Genomic DNA, 23,794 nt, shown 5'->3' on the forward strand with positions numbered 1-23,794 from the left:
AAAATGACTTTTTTCCCCCGATCGATTAGTCACCCATGGAGACTTGAATTCAGGGATATTCTTTTTGTGTTTGTCACATACCTAGGCCAATAATTTGATGACCGGCAGCGGTTCCGGTAGGAGACACACAGAGTCTCCTTTGTGTCTGCTGGTTATCAAATTATTGGCTTAGGAATGCGACTAAAACTAAACAATATCCATTAATTCAAGTCTCCACCTCCATGGGGTGACTAATCGATAGAAAAAAATACATTTTTTGGGTAAACTATCCCTTTAAGTGCTGCTCAGGCCACACACTGAGTAAATGAATGTTTATTAGCACACTGTAATATAAAATAGAAACAACACTTATCAAAGGAAACAAGCTATTGTGCGAGAAAAGGAAGAAGCCACAAGCCAAGCAGGCTTATATGGAATCCTTTCCTTAATTGAAAAGGGTATAGGGTTAAAGGGATAATTCAGTGAATTATCCCTTTAAGCAGCACAGGGAACTGGTTTTTCTTCCATTCACGGAACAGAGCAGGAATTGCGGGTAGAGAGAAGGCGAGTGGAAATGGTAAAACAAAAGCATTATGATTGATTGACCCTACACTGCATTATTGGAGCGCTGAAAAAAGTTTAAGCCGGCTCAACTTAGTTCTGTAGCACGTGACGTCACCAATGGTGGAAAAGGCACTCACATTTTGTACTTAAGTAAAAGTATCAATACTGCAATGTAGAAATACTCTGTTACAAGTAAGAGTCCGGAATTCAAAATCTACTTCAGTAAAAGTACAAATGTATTGGTATCAAAATGCACTTAAAGTACCAAAAGTAGAAAGTACTCATTATGCAGAGTGTCCCATTTCAGAAGTTTTCAAATGTATGCAAATCCTTTGGAAATAGCAGATCTACAAGCTCACAATGCGTCGCATCGCGACGCATTGTGAGCTTGTAGATTGGCTATTTTAAAATGGCCAAAATGTATGTAGGGCTGTAGTGGTTAATGCATATTTTGTAATAATAGTCAAAATCTACAAAGTAACTAGTAAGTGCATTTTTCAAATAATTGTAATGGAGTAAAAGTACAATATTTGCCTCTGAGATGAAGTGGAGTAGAAGTACAAGTATTGGAGTAAAAATGCCTCAAAATGTTACTTAAGTACAGTACTTAAGTAAATGTACTTATTTACTTTCCACCACTGGACGTCAGCCAGTGACACAAGTGTCAGGAGTCAGTTGGTTGCTATGTGTTTGCTGGCTTCCATTGAAAAAGACTTGCTTGGTGGCCTGTTGCCTGTTGCTTGTCGCCTGTAGAGTGAACGCAGCACTAGGCCAAATCTTTTCAATTAGACACTATCATTTACAGTATCTCATTATCTAACCGTCTGATTGATTGCCATGAAATGTAACGCAATCAGCAAGGAACTGATTTTGATGATACGATGGCCTTTCCTCCACTGCCACCCCATGGCCAAACCTTCCTCTTGCGTGCAAGACAACAAAATCTAATTGCAATTATAACCCATTAAGGCCTGAGGTTCCGATTCGACAATGTCTTAATGTCTTGTAAATCCTAACAGTTTTTTGAAGAAAAAAAAACGTATGTTGCTATGTCAGTGGTTTTCAAACGTTTTCATGTCAAGGACCCCCAACGTGTATATGTATTTGGCCGCGGACCCCCATCTCAAAATATTTAGTTCCAGGGACCCCCCCCAGAAGCAAAGATTTGAGTTAAAATGTTCGCTTTAAAAATATACATATTCAAAGATTTGCACAAATGTTCTCGACTTTTCAAAAATAGCAGATCTACGAGCTCGTATATCTGCTATTTTTGAATAGCCAAAGGGTAAAATAATGCTTTTTTTTAGCTCAAATCTAAAAATGACACAGATGCGTCTGCAGGTATTAATGGGTTAAACTTGATGAGCGTTCATGAACGTTTCCCGGAGGATGAACTCAAACTCTTTGAGTGACCTGTTGTTTGTTTTCTCTTATGTGTGTGTGTGTGTGTGTGTGTGTGAGTGAGGAGCAGGTGATCGTGGAGCTGGTCCAGAGAGGGGACATCGTGAAGGTGGTCCCCGGAGGGAAGTTCCCGGTGGACGGGAAGGTGATCGAGGGCAGCTCCATGGCTGACGAGTCCCTTATCACAGGTATATATACGGGGCATTTTCAATAACATGTTAAGCAACAATAAGTCACACAAGACAAGTCGCTTTTCCGTCCCTTATTTAACCCATTAAGACCCCGAGGCCGATTCTTCAAATGCCTTCTAAATCACCAACAGTTTTCTGAAAAAACGTATGTTTCTATATCAGTGGTGCTCAATCTTTTTCATGTCAAGGACCCCCAAAATTATATGTATTTGGCCGCGGACCCCCATCTCAAAATATTTTGTTCCAGGGACCCCCCCAGAAGCAAAGATTGGAGTTAAAAATGTTCACTTTAAAACAATACATATTCAAAGATTTGCACACATTTTCACGATTTTTAAAAAAATAGCAGATCTACAAGCTCGTAGCGTGCACGGCACTCGGTGCCGCGCTGTGAGCTTGTAGATCTGCTATTTTTGAATAGCCCAAAGTGTAAAATAAAGTGACACAGATGCGTTCCAGGTCTTAAAGGGGGTTAAGACCCGAGGCCTATTCTACAAATGCCATCTAAATCAGTAGTTGTCAAACTTTTCCGTGCCACAAGGACCTCCGAATTGATATGTAATTGGCCGTGGACCCCCCCCCCCCCCACCTCAGAAGCGAAGATTGTTGTAAAAGAAAGAAAAAAAAGTCGATGTATAAGCTGAGCTTGCGGCTCGAAGTGACGCCAGTGTTGATTTCGTCGACTAAACAATGACAACAAATGTTGGTCGACTACCTTTTTTCACTGACGAAAACGAAATAAAAACTAAATAAAAACTAAGCTATGACGACTAAAACTAAGACTAAATATATTGACAATTTCGTCAACAAATAAAAACTAGACTAAAATGTTAGTGGAGAAGAGATCCAGTAGAACTAACAGACAAGTCATTTTATGTTTGGCTGTGCTTGGGTGTTGCGCTCTGAAAATAGCAGATCTGCATTGCGCTGCAACGCGTTGTCAGCTTGCAGATCTGCTATTTTCAGCATGCAACGGCATGCAAGCAGGGTCGCAGCCATGGGTGGGCACTGGGCCCACATAGAAAGCTGGCCCACCCAATCGATTCTTTTCAAAAAAAAACATTACAAAAGACCATTTCTGCATCAAAAGTAATCAACAAAAATGATACTATAAAAACTGGTCAAACATTGGCAAAGTAATATAAGAAAGAGGCAAACATTTGGAAAATAGCTCAGTCAAACTAAATATAACGCCTCAACTCCTACAATTCCAAGTGCTTGTCAGGGTGAAGGGTCCCCAGTTCAAATGTGATTCTTTTTGGGGGTCACGGCCTGAAAAGGTGGAGAACCAGTGCTCTAAGCTAGTGGTTCTCAACCTTTTCACCCCCAAAAATAATCATATTTGAGTTCAGGCATTACATTTAGTTTGACTCGGTTCCACAGATAAATATTATGAAAATAGCTGATCTACAAGCTCACAACGTTGCGAGGCGTTGTGAGCTTGTAGATCAGCCCATTTTTTGCCTCTGTCTTATATTATTTGACAATTTGGCCAATATTTCACCAGTTTTTATAGTATAATTTGCTCATTAATTTTGATGCAGGAGTTTTTTCATTTCAAACATTCCTTTTCTTTTTTTTTCAGGTATGAAAAAAAGTCCTTAAATTGTCTCTTTAATGTCATCTGGGGACCCCCCAAATATCATGTGGCACAGGTTGAGAACCACTGCTCTATGCTGACATGCATGCATGCTGCTGCCAGTGTTGCCAGATTCTGTGAGAGAAACAAGCAACCAGGTCTAGGAAAACCAGCCCAAAAGAAGCGAATATGGGCCACATGAACACTTTAACATATACATCAGCTATTTGAAAATAGCAGATCTACAAGCTCACAACGCGTCGCGATGCGACGCGTTGTGAGCCTGTAGATCGGCTATTTTCAAATGACATCTTGCGGGGAAATTATAATAAGCAGACCTGGCAACCCTGGCTGCTGCACCCGCCCACTGCAAGATTATCTCCCACCCAATATATATCTAGTGCTATTCCATCCCCATGCATGCAGCCTCCTCTTCGTGTTTTCCACACAGGTGAGCCCATGCCTGTCAGCAAGAAGGTCGGCAGCTCCGTCATGGCCGGCTCCATCAACGCTCACGGATCTCTGCTGGTGGAGGCCACGCACGTCGGCGCAGACACCACCCTCTGTCAGATAGTCAAACTGGTGGAGGAGGCTCAGACGTCCAAGGTGAGGACAGGTTGATCGCTCCATCCATCCATCCATCCATCCCTATCTATCTATCTATCTATCTATCTATCTATCTATCTATCTATCTATCTATCTATCTATCTATCTATCTATCTATCTATCTATCTATCTATCTATCTATCTATCTATCTATCTATCTATCTATCTATCTATCCATCTGTCCACCTATCTACCTGTATATGTCACAGGGAAATTGGCATTCCAGGGAAATTGAAAGAGGAGCGCTCGCTTTTAGGCACGGGGCTTCGGCGCGAGGCGAGACAGGGTTTTTTACACGAGGCGGCGCGAGGAGAGGGAGGAGGAGGGGGAGGCGCGAAGCGGGGCTTTGATACAAGGTGGCGCGAGGAGGAGGAGGAGGAGGAGGAGGCGCGAGGCGGGGCTTTGATGCGAGGCCGACCTGGCTTTTGTTGTTCCCCCCCACATAGCAACCAGGGAGCTACGCTAGGGGAACGCTGAACACGTGTTCACACGCACACGTGATAATAGTTATTGTCCATGACGGAGGCGCGCCGACTCAGCAGAGCTTAAGGCCGAGGAGGCGCGCCCCCGCGCCTCCAGGCGCGAGTGCCCGCGCCGACCGGCCGAAGGTCTGCTAGTCGAATCAGCGCCGTCCGAGTTGTGAACCGATAAGGGGAGAATAGATCTTTTCATGGGTTACAGTCTATGGTTACTATCCAGTGTCCACGACGACACACATGTGTGCATGTGTGCGCATGCACACACGCACACGCGTGCGCGCACACGCACACACGCATGTGCATGCGTGTGGCTTGCATTCATTGCCCTTTAGCGTTGGTTATACAGAATTGCCTGGGTGGGTGGTAAAAACAAGCGCTCCTTTTTCCCTGTAACATATATACATCTATACATCCATCCAGTGTTAATTTTGACTGCAAATTTTGATTTAGTTTAGTCATAGACTTTTGAATTAAATTCCATTTAGTTTTAGTCTAGTTTTAGTCGACCAAATATCAAAAGAGTTTAGTCGACTAAATCTACAGTTGATTTTGTCGACTAAAATGTATTCTGGCGGTGCCTTGATGGCGTCGTAATGGCTGATTTTACACTTGGTTGCATGCTGAAAATAGCCTACAAGCTTACATCGTTGTGAGCTTGTAGATCGGCTATTTTCAGAGCACAACCAACCGAGCGCAACCAAACATAAAATGACTTATCTTTTAGTTCTACTGGATCTCTTCTCCACTAGTCCCTCACTAACATTTTAGTCTAGTTTTTATTTGTCGACGAAATTGTCAATATATTTTGTCTCAGTTTTAGAGATCATAGCCTAGTTTTTATTTCGTTTCATTTCCAATTTCCAATACTTTTACTTCCACTCTACTACATCTCAGAGGCAAATATTGTACTTTTACTCCACTAAAATTATTTGAAAACTTTAGTTACTAGTTACTTTGCAGATATAAATGATTACATTATAAAACACACATTAACCACTTTAGCCCTATTTTATACCTAGGCTATTTGAAAATAGCCGATCTACAAGCTCACAACGCATCGCACCGCGACGCGTTGTGAGCTTGAAGATCTGCTATTTTCAAACATTCGAGTACTTCTACTTTTTGTACTTTAAGTATATTTTGATGCCAATACTTTTGTACTTTTACTCAAGTAAATTTTGAATTCCGGACTTTTACTTGTAACAGAGTACTTCTACATTGCAGTATTGATACTTTTACTTCTTTTACTTAAGTAAAACATTTGAGTACTTTTTACACCACTGGTTTTACCCGACGAAATTAACACTGCATCCGTCTGTCTGTCTGTCTGTCTGTCTGTCTGTCTGTCTGTCTGTCTGTCTGTCTGTCTGTCTGTCACTATATTTCTCAGGCCCCCATCCAGCAGTTTGCAGACAGGCTCAGCAGCTACTTTGTCCCCTTCATCGTCATTGTGTCTTTGCTCACCCTAATGGCCTGGGTGGTCATCGGCTTCGTCAACTTCGACATTGTGAAGGACATCTTCCCAGTAAGTGCATTATTGTAGTATCTCTTTAGTATCTCTCAATTATTTATATCCTTTTTTTCCTCCCCAATTTAGTTGTTTTGCCAATTAACCCATTTAAAGTAACATCAGAACAGTGGTTAGCAAAAACAGCAGATATACATGCTCACTTGTAGCTTGTACATCTGCTATTTTTTTATATACCTTTTTTCAAAAATCTTGAAAGTGTTTGAAAAAAATTAATAATGTAGCATTTTTTTAAACACAAATTTTCTCTTCTGGGGGTCCCTGGCACAAAACATTTTCAGATGGGGGGGGCCCAAATACATAATTTTAGGGGGTCCTTGGCACGAAAAAGTTTGAGAACTACTGATTTAGATATACATTATTATATTATAAAACATACATTAACCACTTTAGCCCTATTATATATATAGGCTAAAATAGCCGATCTACAAGCTCACAACGCGTCACATCGCGACGTGTTGTGAGCTTGTAGATCTGCTATTTAAAAACATTTTAGTACTTTTACTTTTGGTACTTTAAGTATATTTTGTACTTTTACTCAAGTAACATTTTGAACACAGGCCTTTTACTTGTAACAGAGCATTTCTACATTGCGGTATTGATACTTTTACTCAAGTAAAAAATGTAAGTGCTTTTTCCACCACTGGTCGGCCTCAGGTCTTCTTAGTGAGTTAATTCCATTGTTGTCCAAGGTTGCAGACCAGGGCCCTATTCCTCGAAAGGTGAATTAGAGCTAAAGCCTGGCTTTAACCCCTATCCTGGCTTAATTTAGCCAGGATTAGGGCTGAATCGGTTCCATGAAAGCTGAATTATCTTGAAGATTAGTTTAGCCAGTTCACCCTGGCTAAGTTTAGCCATGACCCGATTCCACGAAAGAGAATTGAAGCAAGCTTACCTTAGTTACCATAGCAATTTAGCTGTGAAGTTAGCCTGGTCAGGAGCAGGCTAACAGCCAAGCTTACTTAATCCAGTGTCTCCTTTGTTCTTCAAGTTTTTCCACAGTTAATTCAACACATGTGTTTGTATATGGACTCATTTGAATGACCCTGCATTCAAATAAAATGAAATCAATACAATAATCAATAATCAATGTAATTATATTACTGAAATAGTGTGTGACCATGAATCATAATTGTTTCACAATGACTCATGTGATATGTCATTGTCACTCTGTTAACACTATAGTTCATATTGTTGTTAGATGTTTGATAATATATTACAATTTTTTTTTAATATTATAAAAAATGTCTAATATATATATATATATATATATATATATATATATATATATATATATATATATATATATATATATATATATATATATAATATATATAAAAATAAATATATTTAAATGTATATATAAATTAGTTACGGGTTTAAAGGAGCCTCTTTGTAAGTCAATAAGGAGCATATTTTAAATGATTAATTTCTAGTCAATGGAGAAATTATTTTTAATTTCTTGTCCACCTTTGGAGTTACATCATGATGGCAAGGTAACTACACAACCCAAACCTCTACCAAAGTGGTCTTGCAAATGTGGGGTTATTGCGTGTCTCGTCCCGTCCCCCGTCCCCCGCTCATCCCGTCGCGGTCAACCCCCCCGTCCCGTCCCGTCCCGTCCCGTCCCGTCCCGTCCCGTCCCGTCCCGTCCGTCCCGTGCGTCCCGTTGCGGCCCCCGTCGCAGTACAACGCCCCCCCACCCCCCGTCCCCCACCCCGTCCCCGTACCGTCCGTCCCCGTACCGTCCGTCCTGTTGCCCGTCCGTCGCAAACACACACACACACACACACACACACACACACACACACACACACACACACACACACACACACACACACACACACACTGTGTGTGCTTGCAATACTTTGCCACGCTTTCTCCATGGATCTATTTATTGCGGTCGCGTTTCCTTTCTTGCTTAAATACATTTTACTTCCTTGTATGATTTCATGAGCTGCTGCAGTGCTGCTGTTCAGCCACAGAGAAGAACGCCGCTCTGGTTTTGGACTCCGTGATTGGTCAAGTTCAAGGATTCTGCTATCGACTTTCATGGTATTTTATAGAAATGCGTGAAGCCTGGCTTCATTATCCTGGCTCGACACAGCCTGGCTTGACAAGGCCTAGCTCGACAAAGTCGCTCCTTTTCAGCCTGGCTTGGCGTTCATGGAACCGAATAAACCAGGCTATACGGACCCGACTTTGTCAAGCCTGGATTTGACTTAAGGCCAGGCTTATTTAATTCACCTTTCGAGGAATAGGGCCCTGGTCTATAGATACACTTCAGCTAGTCGTGACTTTTTCCTCATTGGCTGTTTTTTTTAGCCAATGAGGGCTCAATGTACTCTCAGAATATGGGATCTAAAGATGACCCACAATACTGTGTTTGGCCATTGTATGTAACTCTATGGTAGGTGGCGCTGTTGCTCAATGTCCTCTCAGAATATGGGATCTAAAAACGTTGCCATGTTTAGTGAGAGAAATAAGCGACCTGGTATAATATGACTGTGTCATATCTTGCTTTCTGCTCACAGGGTTATGATCCCAACCTCTCCAAGACGGGCGTCATCATTCGCTTCGCCTTCCAGACCTCCATCACAGTTCTGTCCATCGCCTGCCCCTGCTCCCTGGGGCTGGCGACCCCGACGGCCGTCATGGTGGGCACGGGGGTCGGAGCTCAGAATGGCATCCTGATCAAGGGAGGCGAGCCGCTGGAGATGGCTCACAAGGCAACTACCTGACCTCACTATTAAATGTTTACAGTCTGAATGTTGCAGTCTGTACTCAACCGTGGTGTAAAGTAACTAAGTACATTTGCTCAAGTACTGTACTTAAGTAAAAAATGGGGATATTTTTTTTTTACTTTATTTATTATTAACACATTGAATGCCAAAAACGGTCCGGACCGTTTTTGAGGGTCCAAACGAGAAGTGCCGAAAACGGTCCGGACCGTTTTTGACCCAATTCTATTTTTATACATGTGGGCCACGTGGGGCGCTAAAACGAAACTTTGACATCACCCAAGCAGTTTCTGAGAAGAAGAGGCTGGATGAGGCTCCATGTCAAAAATCCTTCCGGTCGGCGTTTTCAATGTTATCTCCTTGATTAAAAGCTTAATATCTCCATTTCTTTTTAATGTGGTGGAAACGAGCCGTTTTCGATCGGCGATCACGCTGCAATGGAGGGTCGCGTTGGAAATATTATTGTTCCAGGCGTTAGTCGGGACCCTCCGCCGTCTCGCACGCACGCTTTGTTTACATGCATTTCCGCGTCGGGGCTTCTCACAGCACGAAATGTATAACGCAAGTGGATGGAAGAAATGCTGGCACTCAACGTATAATATTTTAATAAACCTCTGGCACCCAATGTGTTAAGTAAATAATTTGAGTAACCCCCCCCCCCCCCCCCCCCACTTGCAGATTCGTGCGGTGATGTTCGACAAGACCGGCACGATCACCAACGGCGTGCCGCGGGTGACGCGCGTGCTGGTGCTGTGGGAGATGGCGCGCATGCCGCTGAGGAGGATCCTCGCCGTGGTGGGCACGGCCGAGAACAGCAGCGAGCACCCGCTGGGCATGGCCGTGGCCAAACACTGCAAAATGGTGAGACCGGTGTAGCTCCTGAGCTTGTAGATCTGCTATTTCTGAACAGCCAGCGAAATCTTAACCCCTTAATTAATAAGACCTGAGGCCGATTCTGCAAAATGTCTTCTAAGTCCTAGGTTTTTTTGAAAAAATGTATGTTGCTATATCAGTGGTTGTCAAACTTTTTCGTGTCAAGGACCCCCAAAAGGATGATGTATTTGGCCGCGGACCCCCGTCTCAAAATATTTTGTGCCAGGGACCCCCCAGAAGCAAAGATTTGAGTAACAAATGTTCGCTTTAAAAATATACGTCTCATCTACAGTACAAGCTCATAGTGCGGCACTCGGTGATGAGTATATCCTGTATATCTGCTATTTTTTGAATAGCCAAAGAAATATAAAATGACACGGATGCGTTCAAGGGTCTTAAAGGGTTAAAATGACAGAGATGCTCTCCCGGTCTTAATGGGTTAAATGTCACATGGAAAACAAGTTGTTCGCCAGGCCAGAAGGATGAAATGAAATACATCGCCGACATGATTCAAACTCACCCAAGCTGGGCGCCCCGGGTGGCGCAGTGATAAAGTATCTGCCCACCCACCAGCGCAGAGGCTGTGGGTTTCGAATCTGTGTCTCTGACAGTGTTGATTTTGTCAGCAAATTTTGATTTAGTTTTTTAGTTCATAGTCTTTCGAACAAAATTCCATTTAGTTCCAGAATTTTTTTTTGTCATCTGAAATGTTTTAGTTTTGGTCTAGTTTTAGTCGACTAAATATCATAAGATTATGGTCGACTAAATCTACTTTTGATTTAGTCGACTAAAATTGTATTTTGGCGGTGCCTTGATGGCGTCGTAATGGCTGATTTTACACTTGGTTGCATGCTGAAAATAGCCGATCTACAAGCTCACAACGCGTCGCAGCGCGACGCGTTGTGAGCTTGTAGATCTGCTATTTTCAGAGCGCAACACCCGAGCGCAACCAAACATAAAATGACTTGTCTTTTAGTTCTACTGGATCTCTTCTCCACTGACATTTTAGTCCAGTTTTTATTTGTTGACGAAATTGTCAATATATTTAGTCTTAGTTTTAGTCACCATTTTTATTTCGTTTTTATTTAGTTTTCGTCAGTGAAAAAAGGTAGTCGACGAACATTTTTCGTCACAGTTTCAGTCGACGAAATCAACACTGGGTGAGACTAATAGATAACATCTACTACCACGTGAGACTAATAAATAACACATTCTACCAGAGGAGATCTAATACAGTACATCACATTAATAAAGCACACAGAATCACACTCGGAAAGACTATTACCAAGTGTAAGGTTCATAACACACTTTAGCACGTAATACTGACACAGCCCAACATTAGAAGGATCCCTGGCTAATAAGCCAAATGTGCCTTAAAGGTATCATGACATTCATTTTCACTTTTTTTATTTTCAATGTTTTATTTGGGGTTTTATGACCTCAATTACACCCAAAAAACCTGAACTTAGAACATTCAGTGGATTTTCTGTGGTCTGGGGTTTTCTGAATAATTAGGCTGAAAAGTAATCTGAGCTTGGCCCTTCGACAGTGAGGTCACAGTCGATTAATCCCGCCCACTCTCCTCCTCGCCCCTCCCCTCCCCTATCCTTTCCTTTGGGGGGGGCGGAGCAAAGGCGATGATTGACAGGCAAAATCCCTCACCAGCGACACCCGCAGGCAAAGATTTCTTTTTTCATTGCAGTTGAAAAGGCTTTACAAATATGAGAGAAAAACACCTGCCATTGATCACTGGAATGGAATTTTAACTTTTTGTACACTTTTGAAGGACCAGGACAAAGACTTTGAATGTGGTGTAAAAGTGAATGTCATGAAAGCTTTAATACATTATAATTGTCCTCCATAACTAAAATGTAATGTAAAAACACCTTACATATTTCCTTTATTTTAGAAATAGTAATTAATCTTTCACTCAATAGGGGCAACGCCCGTCGCAAGTTGATGATGTCATTTGTCCATGTGTGGTCCAGCCCTATGGAACGTATGGAATGCACGTGTAAATAAAAAACATGATACTTCCTAAGGTTAATATGAGCATCAAATCAATATCCTTAGACACCTCTTATCTCTATATTTTAACTTTTTTCGTAAATGAATGTCACACAAAAGTAGCAAAAAAATAGCCGGTCTACAAGCTCAAAACGCGCCGCACCGCGACGCGTTCTGAGCTTGTAGATCGGCTATTTTTGCTATTTATTTATTGGAATCCTGATTTTTGTTTTTGTGCTTTTTTTAAAAATTGGAATCCTGAAAAGTTTTGTTGTTTTTGTAGCGTGGTCATTTTGCTCTATGTCATACACTGGTGGAAGATTGAATAGATCAATGATGCACCAAAGGGTTTCTATCTGAAAAGTTATTGACCCATTAAAACCGGGAAAGAAAATAAATCTGTGTCATTTTTAGCAGCAAAATACATATCATTTTGGGGGTCCTTGACATGAAAAAGTTTGAGCACCACTGATATAGCGACTTAACGTTTTTCAGAAAGCTTGTTAGGATTTAGAAGACATTTATAGAATCGGCCTCAGGTCTCAATGGGTTAAAGCCACTAATTAACTGTGGGTGCGTGCACACGCTCATGCATGTCATTTGCACGCCATGTACCGTAGATGTCTGTACATCAGTGGTGTAAAGTAACTAAGTACATTTACTCAAGTACCGTACTTAAGTACAATTTTGAGGTACTTTTACTTAACTGGAGTATTTCCAATTGTCTATACTTTTACTTCTACTCCACTACATCTCAGAGACAAATATTTACTCCACTGCAATTATTTGAACATTTTAGTTACTAGTTACTTTGCAGATATAGATTATTACATTATAAAACATACATTAACCACTTCAGCCCTATTTTATACCTGGGATATTTGAAAAGTAAAGATATTTGACTACAAGCTCACAACGCGTTGCATCACGACGCGTTGTGAGCTTGTAGATCGGCTATTTTCAAACATTTTTGTACTTTTACTTTTGGTACTTTAAGTACATTTTGATACCAATACTTTTGTACTTTTACTCAAGTACATTTTTAAATTCCGGACTTTTACTTGTAACAGAGTACTTCTACATTGCAGTATTGATACTTTTACTCAAGTAAAACATTTGAGTAATTTTTCCAACACTGTTTTACATCCAGGAACTGGGCACAGACGTGCTGGGATACTGCCAGGACTTCCAGGCGGTGCCTGGCTGTGGGATCAGCTGTCGCGTGTCCAACGTGGACCAGCTCCTGCAGCAGCCGCCGCCGCCCGAAGGCCGTGTGCTCCTGCAGGGGGCCGCCACGGACCGTCTCCTCCTGCAGGGGGCCGCCACGGACCGTCTCCTCCTGCAGGGGGCCACCACGGACCGTCTCCTCCTGCAAGGGGCCACCACGGACGAGAGCAGCCTGCTGTCTGACACCCAAGTCCAGTGTGAAGGTCTGACACACACTTCTATTTTCCCATTGCCTTTTAAACATTTAGTTTTGGTCATTTTTTTTGTCATCTGATTTTTTTTAGTTTTAGCCTAGTTTTAGCCTAGTTTTAGTCGACTAAATATCATAAGATTATAGTCGACTAAATCTACAGTTGATGGACTAAAACGTATTCTGGCGGTGCCTTGATGGCGTCGTAATGGCTGATTTAACACATGGTTGCATGCTGAAAATAGCAGATCTACAAGCTCACAACGTGTGAGCTTGTAGATCTGCTATTTTCAGAGCGCAACACCCGAGCGCAACCAAGCATAAAATGACTCGTCTTTTAGTTCTACTGGATCTCTTCTCCACTAACATTTTCGTCCAGTTTTTATTTGTTGACGAAATTGTCAATACATTTATTCTTAGTTTTAGTCACCGTTTTTATTCAGTTTTAGTCGACGAAATCAACACTGCACCCACTTCTATTTCCCTTGCTTTTTAAACATGATTTCTGTAAAGGCATTTTTAGAGGCATTATAGAGTTAGAGATGCAACACAGGACCAGACACTCAGATGTGACTTATATTTATTGGAATCCCTCAACCAGTGACATCACATGCTGCCCTCAGAAGGCATTCCAATGAATATAAGTCACATCTGCGGGTGCTCTGGTTGCCAGTTTGGCAACCAGGGCACCCTGGATGTCTGCTTCCCAGTGGTCTTAATGGAAGATGGCATTAGTTCAAGCATTTCAGGTCCACTTCACTTCAAGTGGTTCAAGATTTTTCTTTTTCTACCTAGAAAAGAACATATTTCACCGGAAGGAAGAATCTGGTCAATAGACCATATTCACACGGCGGCCATATTGCCATTAAGTCAATGAAATGCCACCCCAGTTGCCACAGCAACGCAATGTTAAATTCCAAAATGGCCGCCGTGTGAATATGGACTATAGGAACATTCCATTGACCAGATCTGTAGAGGGCGCAGTAGAGTAACCAAAAACATGTTTTCCTTCCGGTGAAATATTTTCTTTTCTGGCTAAAGGGTGTATTTTAGACGTGAGGTGGGGGGCTCAGAGTGTTCCCACTTAGTAGAGGAGGCTTTCAACTCCATAAAACCGTCTTTGTTTTGGTGAGTAGCAAAAGTGTCTTTTTTATTTTTTACCACAGACGAGAGGCTTATGCTACCGCGGTGCGAGGGGAAAGGCTCAAAAAGTACCATAGCGTTATGGAGAACTCCTTCTAACATATGGACCAGAGCTATCACTATACCCTACCTTTAATTATATTACAGTCGAACACATTTTACAGAACACGGGAGTTTCATTCATTCATTCATTCATTGTGCTTTTAAGGTGTGGCTACGCCATACTCTGTCCTGATTGGAAACAGAGAATGGATGAGGAGGAACGGTCATCACATTGGATCTGACGTGGACGCTGCCATGTCCAGCCACGAGATGAAAGGACAGACGGCCATTTTGGTAGCTATCGATGGTGTGTGTGTGTGCGGTATATCAGTCACAGGCTCACAGCTAACGTTTACGTTCCACAGATTCAGTGGTGGAAAAGGTGCTCGAATGTTTTACTCAAGTAAAAGTATGAATACCGCAATGTAGAAGAAGTACTCTGTTACAAGTAAAAGTACGGAATTAGAAATGTACTTGGGTAAAAGTACAAAAGTATTGGTATCAAAATGTACTTAAAGTACCAAAAGTAAAAGTACTGCAATGTTTGAGAATAGCAGATCTACAAGCTCACAACGTGTCACGATGCGACGCGTTGTGAGCTTGTAGATCTGCTATTTTCAAATAGCCTAGGTATAAAATAGGGCTAAAATGGCTAATGTATGTTTTATAATGCAATAATTTATATCTGCCCCTGATGCAGTGGAGTAGAAGTAAAAGTACTGAAAATTGGGAATACTCCACTTAAGTAAAAAAAATCACACCCTGTGTGAAGTGGGCGGTGTCTTGCTAGCTAATCACAATACTGAATGGAGTCAACCAATCATGTACAAAAAATGTATACATTTATTGAAACACTCTTTATGATGGAAGAAACCATAACTTTCAAATTTATGGTTTTTTTAAAGTTATGGTTTCTTATATAGGGCTATGCACATGTGTCATGTGACACTGGCCAATCACAGTCCTGAATAGACTGTGATTGGCCAATCACGGTGCAGGGTTAGGCGGGGTAAATGTTTGTACATTTTTGTACATTTTTGTACATTTTTGGCCAATCACAGCGCAGGATTTGTTGTACAAATATCCAAACCTCACTTATAGGGGCGGTTTCACCGCCCAAAAATCACACCCAGTGTGAAGTGGGCGGTGTGGTCATCACATTGGTCATCATAGTGATGGAAGCTCACTTCCCAAAAAAAATTGATTTTTGGAAGTCCATAATCTTATTTATAGGTTATTAATGTCATCATGTGTCTCGCTAGCCAATCACAGTGTGAATAGAGTCAGCCAATAGAGTCAGCCAATCACAGTACAGCTAGGGGTCTACTAATGAGCCAATCACAATGCAGGAAACTAATACTAATGAGGTGTCCCAACCCCACTTATAGGGGCGGCTACACCGTCCAAAAATACCTCAAAATTGTACAGTACCACTGGCCGTGACCCCCTAAAATAATAATTTTTTGGGGACCCCCCCCCTCCCACCCTGACAAGCACTTGGAATTGTAGGAGTTGAGGCATTACATTTTGTTTGACTCGGTTCCACAGATAAATATTGTGGAAAGTAGCGGATCTACAAGCTCACAACGGCTCGCATTGCGAGGCGTTGTGAGGTGCACATCTTTGTCCAGCTCGCTGTGATGCGTTTGTATGGTAAATACAAACGCTGAAAACTAGACTTTCATCAGCCTGCTCAAAATATTACAGCAGCCATACACTGAATGTCACACGAGAGAACAACAGCATAAAAATAAATAAGCGACGCGTTGTGAGCTTGTAGATCTGCTATTTTCAAAGGATTTCTATACATTTTATACATTGAAAACTTGTGAAATGACCTTCTGCATGATGAGTACTTTTACACTTTTACTCAAGTAAATTCTGAATACCGAACTTATAATTGTAACCGAGTATTTCTACAATAGGGCATTGATACTTTTACTTAACCCATTAATACCTGGAACGCATCTGTGTCACTTTAGATTTCATTGGCTATTCAAAAATAGCAGATATACAAGCTCATAGCGCGGCACCGAGTGCCGCGCTATGAGCTTGTAGATCTGCTATTTTTAAAAAATCGTGAAAAATTTTTTTTTTGACTTTTTTCCAAAAATTGTTAGGATTTAGATTTCTTTTTAAGAATCGCCTCAGGTCTTAAAAATCTGAGTACTTTTTCCACCACTGTGTTGTAGGCATGCTGTGTGCCATGCTGGCCATCGCGGACACGGTGAAGCCAGAATCTGCGCTGGCTGTTCACACACTCATCAGTATGAACATAGAGGTGGTCATGATAACAGGAGATAACAGACGCACTGCCAACGCTATAGCTGCACAGGTAACGCACGCACGCACGCACGCACGCACGCACGCACGCACGCACGCACGCACGCACGCACGCACGCACGCACGCACGCACGCACGCACGCACGCACGCACGCACGTTTGTCTTTGTATCCCTGTCCTTCAAAAGCCTTAAAGGGACTATACACCATGAATTTGAACTTTTTATTCTTTTTTGTGTGTTTTTGGTCTCCCCTACCTCTCTTCTATCCCCAAAAATACCCCAGTTTGAACACTCAGGCTTTCACAGCAAATCTGGGGTTTTCTGTAAATTGGTCTCAAAACAGGCCAAACTGATTTGGTCCCTGACGTGACGTCACGTCAGGGTACAATCCCTCCCGTTTTTCAGTTCCAGAAGTTTTTCTTCTTTTTTTTTTTTTACTTTTTCCACACAGAACCAGGAGATAACATGCATACAAACTGGCTCAGCGCCCGTGCCAAACAGGACAATGTGGTATTGCAGGTGAAAGTGCTTTATAAGCCAGAGAGAAGTTAGTTGGAATGAGTATATCTGAGGCTTGATTTAGGCTCAAACCTTTTGAAAAACGTTTCAGGGACATAAGCAATATGATATTAAATATTATTATAATTTTTTAATTCATGGTGTAGTCCCTTTAATTCTTTGCTACTTGAACTCTAGCCTCGATCTCTAGGCTTTTATTTTTTAGTTTTGCTAAAAAAAAAAGCCCGGACCAACCCAGTTGATGTTCCGGGCATAGGAAGTGTTTCTTATTTTCCCCAACCAAACAGAGTGCAGTGGGCGTCGCTCCAAATGTTGTGACGTCAGGGCTCTCAATGCTACACATTGGGGAGGAGGAGGGGCGCAGGGCGGGGCGGTGGCTGACGGACAGATCGGTGAACCAATAGGATCCGGCGGAATTTTTCTCCGGAGATTTTGAACCCGCCCCTCTAGACATGATATCACACGCGCTAGGGCAGCCTACTTGAACTCTAATACTAAAAGTATTTCTTAGACAGACCCTTTCTCTTTGTGGGGATGTTTGGTCCCCACATGAATAAGTAAAACACACACACACACAGTCACACACACACACACACACACACACACACACACACCCACACCCACACCCACACACACACACACACACACACACACACACACACACACACAGAATATTATTTAAAATGAGCAGCAACAGAGAAGTTAAAACAGGCAAAAGTCGTCGAGAGCGGGACCCGAACACGCGATGCGCTGTCAGGCTACCTTACAGCCTATAAGTGCCCGGACGGCTAGGTCAGCGGCCCAGGCCTTCTATAACAAGCATAATGTTAATGTATGATATAAAACAGAATGAAATAATTCAGACTTTCAGTTCATGACTTGGAGGAAGAGCTACAGGGTTGGTCTCTCTCTCTCTCTCTCTCTCTCTCTCTCTCTCTCTCTCTCGTTACATCTCAGAGGCAAATATTGTACTTTTACTCCACTACAATTGTTTGAAAGCTTTAGTTACTAGTTACTTTGCAGATATAAATTATGATATTATGAAACATACATTAACCACTTTAGCCCTATTTTATACCTAGGCTATTTGGAAATAGCCGATCTACAAGCTCACAACGTGTCGCATCGCGACACGTTGTGAGCTTGTAGATCTGCTATTTTCAAACATTTCAGTACTTTTACTTTTGGTACTTTAAAGGTGTCATGACATTAATTTTCACTTTTTTTATTTTCAATGTTTTATTTGGGGTTTTATGACCTCAATTACACCCAAAAAACCTGAACTTAGAACATTCAGTGGATTTTCTGTGGTCTGGGGTTTTCTGAATAATTAGGCTGAAAAGTAATCTGAGCTTGGCCCTTCGACAGTGAGGTCACAGTCGATTAATCCCGCCCACTCTCCTCCTCGCCCCTCCCCTCCCCTATCCTTTCCTTTGGGGGGGGCGGAGCAGAGGCGATGATTGACAGGCAAAATCCCTCACCAGCGACACCCGCAGGCAAAGATTTCTTTTTTCATTGCAGTTGAAAAGGCTTTAGAAATATGAGAGAAAAACACCTGCCATGGATCACTGGAATGGAATTTTCACTTAAAACTTTTTGTACACTTTTGAAGGACCAGGACAAAGACTTTGAATGTGGTGTAAAAGTGAATGTCATTAAACCTTTAAGTACATTTTGATACCAATACTGTTGTACTTTTACTCAAGTACATTTTTAATTCTGGACTTTTACTTGTAACAGAGTATTTCTATATTGCATTATTGTTACTTTTACTTAAGTAAAGAATTTGAGTACTTTTTCCACCACTGGTTATATATATATATATATATATATATATATATATATATATATATATATATATATATATATATATATATATATATATATATATAAACACTAATAGGCGTCTCTCTCTCTCCACGTTGGCACCAGGTTGGCATCAGGAAGGTGTTTGCCGAGGTGCTGCCGTCCCACAAGGTGGCCAAGGTCCAGGAGCTGCAGGAGCGAGGCCTGCGCGTCGCCATGGTGGGCGACGGGGTGAACGACTCGCCCGCCCTCGCCCGCGCCGACGTGGGCATCGCCATCGGCACGGGCACCGACGTGGCCATCGAAGCCGCAGACGTGGTCCTCATCCGGGTAATGTAGCATGTCATGGGATGGAGATTGAAATAAGTGTTTGTTTGCATGTGTTGCATTGTGTTGCATGTTGTTGCATGTTGCTTGCATTGTGTTGCATGTTATATTAAGAGACTGCTACCATAGATGAGAATTATGCAGTGGTGGAAAAAGTACTCACATTTTTTTACTTGAGTAAAAGTATCAATACTGCAATGCAGTGGTGGAAAGTAACTAAGTACATTTACTCAAGCACTGTACTTAAGTATTATTATTGTACTTTTACTCCACTACAATTATTTGAAAACTTTAGTTACTAGTTACTTTCAGATATAAATTAGCCCTATTTTATACGTGGGCTATCTGAAAATAGCCGATCTACAAGCTCACAACGCGTCGCATTGCGACGCGTTGTGAGCTTGTAGATCTGCTATTTTCAAACATTTTGAATTCCGGACTTTTACTTGTAACAGAGTACTTCTACATTGCAGTATCGATACTTTTACTTAAGTAAAACATTTGAGTACTTTTTCCACCACTGGATATTGCTATCAATAATGTGAAACGTCTGTCCCTCTCCCAGAACGACCTGCTGGATGTGGTGGCGAGTATTGAGTTGTCAAAGAAGACAGTGCAGAGGATAAGAATCAACTTTGTCTTCGCTCTCATCTATAACCTCCTAGGAATACCCATCGCTGCAGGTGATCACAGTATTTATCCGTGGTGTATTGTAACTAAGTACATTTACTCAAGTAATTACAATTTTGAGGTACTTTTACTTTACTGGAGTATTTCCAATTGTCTATACTTTTACTTCTACTCCGCTACATCTCAGATGCAAATATTGTACTTTTACTCCACTACAATTATTTGAAAACTTAAGTTACTAGCTCTAGCCCTATTTTACACGTAGGCTATTTGCAAATAGCCGATCTACAAGCTCACAACGCGTCGCGTTTTGAGCTTGTCGATCTGCTATTTTCAAACAGTTTAGTGCTTTTACTTTTGGTACTTTAAGTACATTTTGATACCAATACTTTTGTACTTTTACCCAAGTCAATTTAGAATTCCGGACTTTTACTTGTAACAGAGTACTTCTACATTGCAGTATTGATACTTTTACTTAAGTACACTATTTGAGTACTTTTTCCACCTCTGGTATTCATACATCAGTCTGTCAATCTATAGTAATCATTAGATGTTAACACACTACTGTTGTTACTGATTTTACACTTCCACCATAATGCTCGAGGACACTTTGATCATTTTGGGATCAGAGTCAGACCAGAGATCCACTCTACCTCCTGAGGCACTGGCGCCCGACAGAATTGGGGCGGCAGTGGCTCAGAAGGTAGAGTGGCTGGTAGAGCGGCCGGACGGCTACCGCGAGGTTCCCAGTTCGATCCCGGGCTCCCCCAGAGTCAGTGTGGAAGTGTCCTTGAGCAAGACACAGAACCCCTAATCGCTCCCGGTGAGATGCATGGTTTCCTCCACCATCGGTATATGAATGTGTGTGTGTGTGAGTGAATGGGTGAATGTAATGCACAATCTATGTAAAGCGCTTTGAATAAAGAGCCTATATTAATGTACCATTTATTTGACCATTTAACTCAGGTTTAAGATCGATGGGAAGTTCAACTGAATGGTGTTACTGCCATCTTGTGGATAACAACATAAAATAAATAAATAAAATGTGACGCATTGTGAGCTTGTAGATCTGCTATTTTCAAAATATTATAATATATTTTATATTTTAGTACTTTCTACTTTTGGTACTTTAAGTTTTTACTTTTACTTTTACTCAAGTAAATGTTTAATTCCAGACTTTTACTAATTCTATTTCACATTGCATTATTGATACTTTTACTTAAGTAAGAAATGTGAGTACTTTTTCCACCACTGGTACAGAGTCATAAATAGGCTACGTTAATGCATACTCCCCACATTGAGGATGGCAGTTTTCTATCAAGTTTTCAGGAGGTCAATCCCATTGATCATGTGTGTTGATTATTGTAACAGGTGTGTTCATGCCTTTGGGTCTGGTGCTCCAGCCATGGATGGGATCAGCTGCCATGGCCGCCTCCTCTGTCTCTGTGGTTCTTTCATCGTTGCTGCTGAAAATGTGAGTAGAGTATATCACATAATTACAAAGTAACTAAGTACATTTACTCAAGTACTGTACATAAGTACACCTTTGATGTATTTTTTACTTTACTAGAGCGGGGAACATAGGACCTAACCTAAACCTAACCCTAACCTTAGTGGGGGAACATAGAACCCGGGGAACATAGGGATGACCCCAAATATTGTGCTTTTTACTCCACTACAGTTATTTGAAAACTTTAGTTAGGGCACGCTCACACCGCACTTTTATTTTACCTATGGGGCGGAATCTTTCAATGCTTTGTCCATTCAAATGCTTGGATTCATGGTCTTGCGGATCTTTACGCTTGCCGCGCACATCTTGCGGTTTATGCGCTCTATGCTGCTTTTCCCCCTCTGTCCAATCGGGTGAGTGGAAGGCGGACCGTCCCAAGACTCAGGAAGCACCATGGTGCTCAAGATAGAGCCAATGGTTGTAGCTGTTGCATGGGAGGGTCCTGAAAGGGAGTGACAGGTGGGTCACTCCGTTCATTTAGAATTCGCCGGCTGCAAAAAACTCTGGCCGCGCACAACCTGAGATTAACAGCGGCCAGCCCTTACTAGTTACTTTGTAGATTTGGATTATTATCACAAAACATACACTAACCACTTCAGCCACATTTCGGCCATTTGAGAATAGCCGATCTACAAGCTCACAATGCGTTGCATCGCGACATTTTTACTCAAGTACATATTGAATTCCGGAGCACATCTAGCATAAGACTGAATAATACGTGTGTGTTTGTGGGGGGAATTTTATGGGTTTCTTAAAAAGCATCTTTGCCAATAACAGTGCACTTTCAAACATGTAAAGCATTTATTTTCTTTAATGAAGAAAATACACAAATGCCGTTTTGAAATTGTGTTGACATGTTCCTTTGACTTGAGAGTTAAGGAAGAGATTGCATTTGTTCTGCTGTTGCTCCATGAATCAAGAATCAAAAACGTTTTATTCGTCACTTGTACAAGCACAAGCAGCTAAATGTTGTTGTTGTTGTGTTAAATAAACTAGAAAAAAGCACCCTGTACAAAGTACATTTGTACATTTAAACTGATGTTGAATCCGGCTTACTATTCCCTGGGGTGAGAATTTAAAGGGATAGTTCACCCAAAAAAATACATTTTTTTCTATCGATTAGTCACCCCATGGAGACTTGAATTCATGGATTTTGTTTTGTTTTTGTCGCATTCCTAAGCCAATAATTTGATGACCAGCGGACCGGTAGGAGAGACAAAGGAGACTCTTTGTGTCTCCTAAAAGAATGTCCTTGAATTCAAGTCTCCATGGTGTGACTAATCGATAGGAAAAAAAGTCATTTTGGGGGTGAACTGTCCCTTTAAGTCCCTATGTGACCTGTTCACACCTGCTCCTCGCCAAGCACGCACGCACGCACGCACGCACGCACGCACGCACGCACGCACGCACGCACGCACGCACGCACGCACGCACGCACGCACACACGCACACACACACACACACACACACACACACACACACACACACACACACACACACACACACACACACACACACACACACACACACACACACACACTCTCTCTCAATCACTCAACAAGTTGTCCACACCCTAGACAGAGTTGTAAACAATCCACATCTCTCTGTCAATATTGTCATCAGTGGTGGAAAAAGTACTCAAATTCTTTACTCAAGTAAAAGTACCAATACTGCAATGTAGAAGTACTCTGTTACAGGTAAAAGTCTGGTGTTCAAAATTTACTTGAGTAAAAGTACAAAAGTATTGGTTTCAAAATGTACTTAAAGTACTAAAATGTTTGAAAATAGCAGATCTACAAGCTTTTTTTTTTATACCTAGGCTATTTTCAAATAGCCTAGGTATAAAATAGGGCTAAAGTGGTTAATGTATGTTTTATAATATAATCATTTATATCTGCAAAGTAACTAGTAACTAGTAACTCAAATAAAATAGGGCTAAAGTGGTTAATGTATGTTTTATAATGTAATCATTTATATCTGCAAAGTAACTAGTAACTAAAGTTTTCAAATAATTGTAGTGGAGTAAAAGTACAATATTTGCCTCTGAGATGTAGTGGAGTAAAAGTATTGGAAATACTGAAGTAAAGTACAAATACCTTACTTAAGTACAGTACTTGAGTAAATGTACTTAGTTACTTTACACCACTGATTGTCGTATGCCAATATTG

The 23,794-nt window shown here is 41.5% G+C and overlaps 1 protein-coding gene across 1 annotated transcript in view; it reads left to right on the forward strand.

Moving 5' to 3' along the window:
* The window catches only part of atp7b (ATPase copper transporting beta), a gene marked incomplete at its 5' end in the record, with an annotated part of 59,690 nt that overhangs the window by 27,061 nt on the left and 8,835 nt on the right, over positions 1-23,794 (forward strand). Inside the window, 11 exons of the mRNA XM_080421947.1 lie at positions 2,005-2,132; positions 4,166-4,320; positions 6,190-6,324; positions 8,862-9,056; positions 9,747-9,929; positions 13,099-13,279; positions 14,717-14,857; positions 16,743-16,885; positions 19,286-19,489; positions 20,052-20,169; positions 21,488-21,590. Coding sequence (XP_080278073.1) covers positions 2,005-2,132; positions 4,166-4,320; positions 6,190-6,324; positions 8,862-9,056; positions 9,747-9,929; positions 13,099-13,279; positions 14,717-14,857; positions 16,743-16,885; positions 19,286-19,489; positions 20,052-20,169; positions 21,488-21,590 — 1,686 coding nt within the window. The remainder of the gene's footprint in view (positions 1-2,004; positions 2,133-4,165; positions 4,321-6,189; positions 6,325-8,861; positions 9,057-9,746; positions 9,930-13,098; positions 13,280-14,716; positions 14,858-16,742; positions 16,886-19,285; positions 19,490-20,051; positions 20,170-21,487; positions 21,591-23,794) is intronic.

This window comes from Gymnoscopelus braueri (genome assembly GCF_963280865.1).
Source record: "Gymnoscopelus braueri genome assembly, chromosome: 24".
NCBI classification, from domain to species: domain Eukaryota; kingdom Metazoa; phylum Chordata; class Actinopteri; order Myctophiformes; family Myctophidae; genus Gymnoscopelus; species Gymnoscopelus braueri.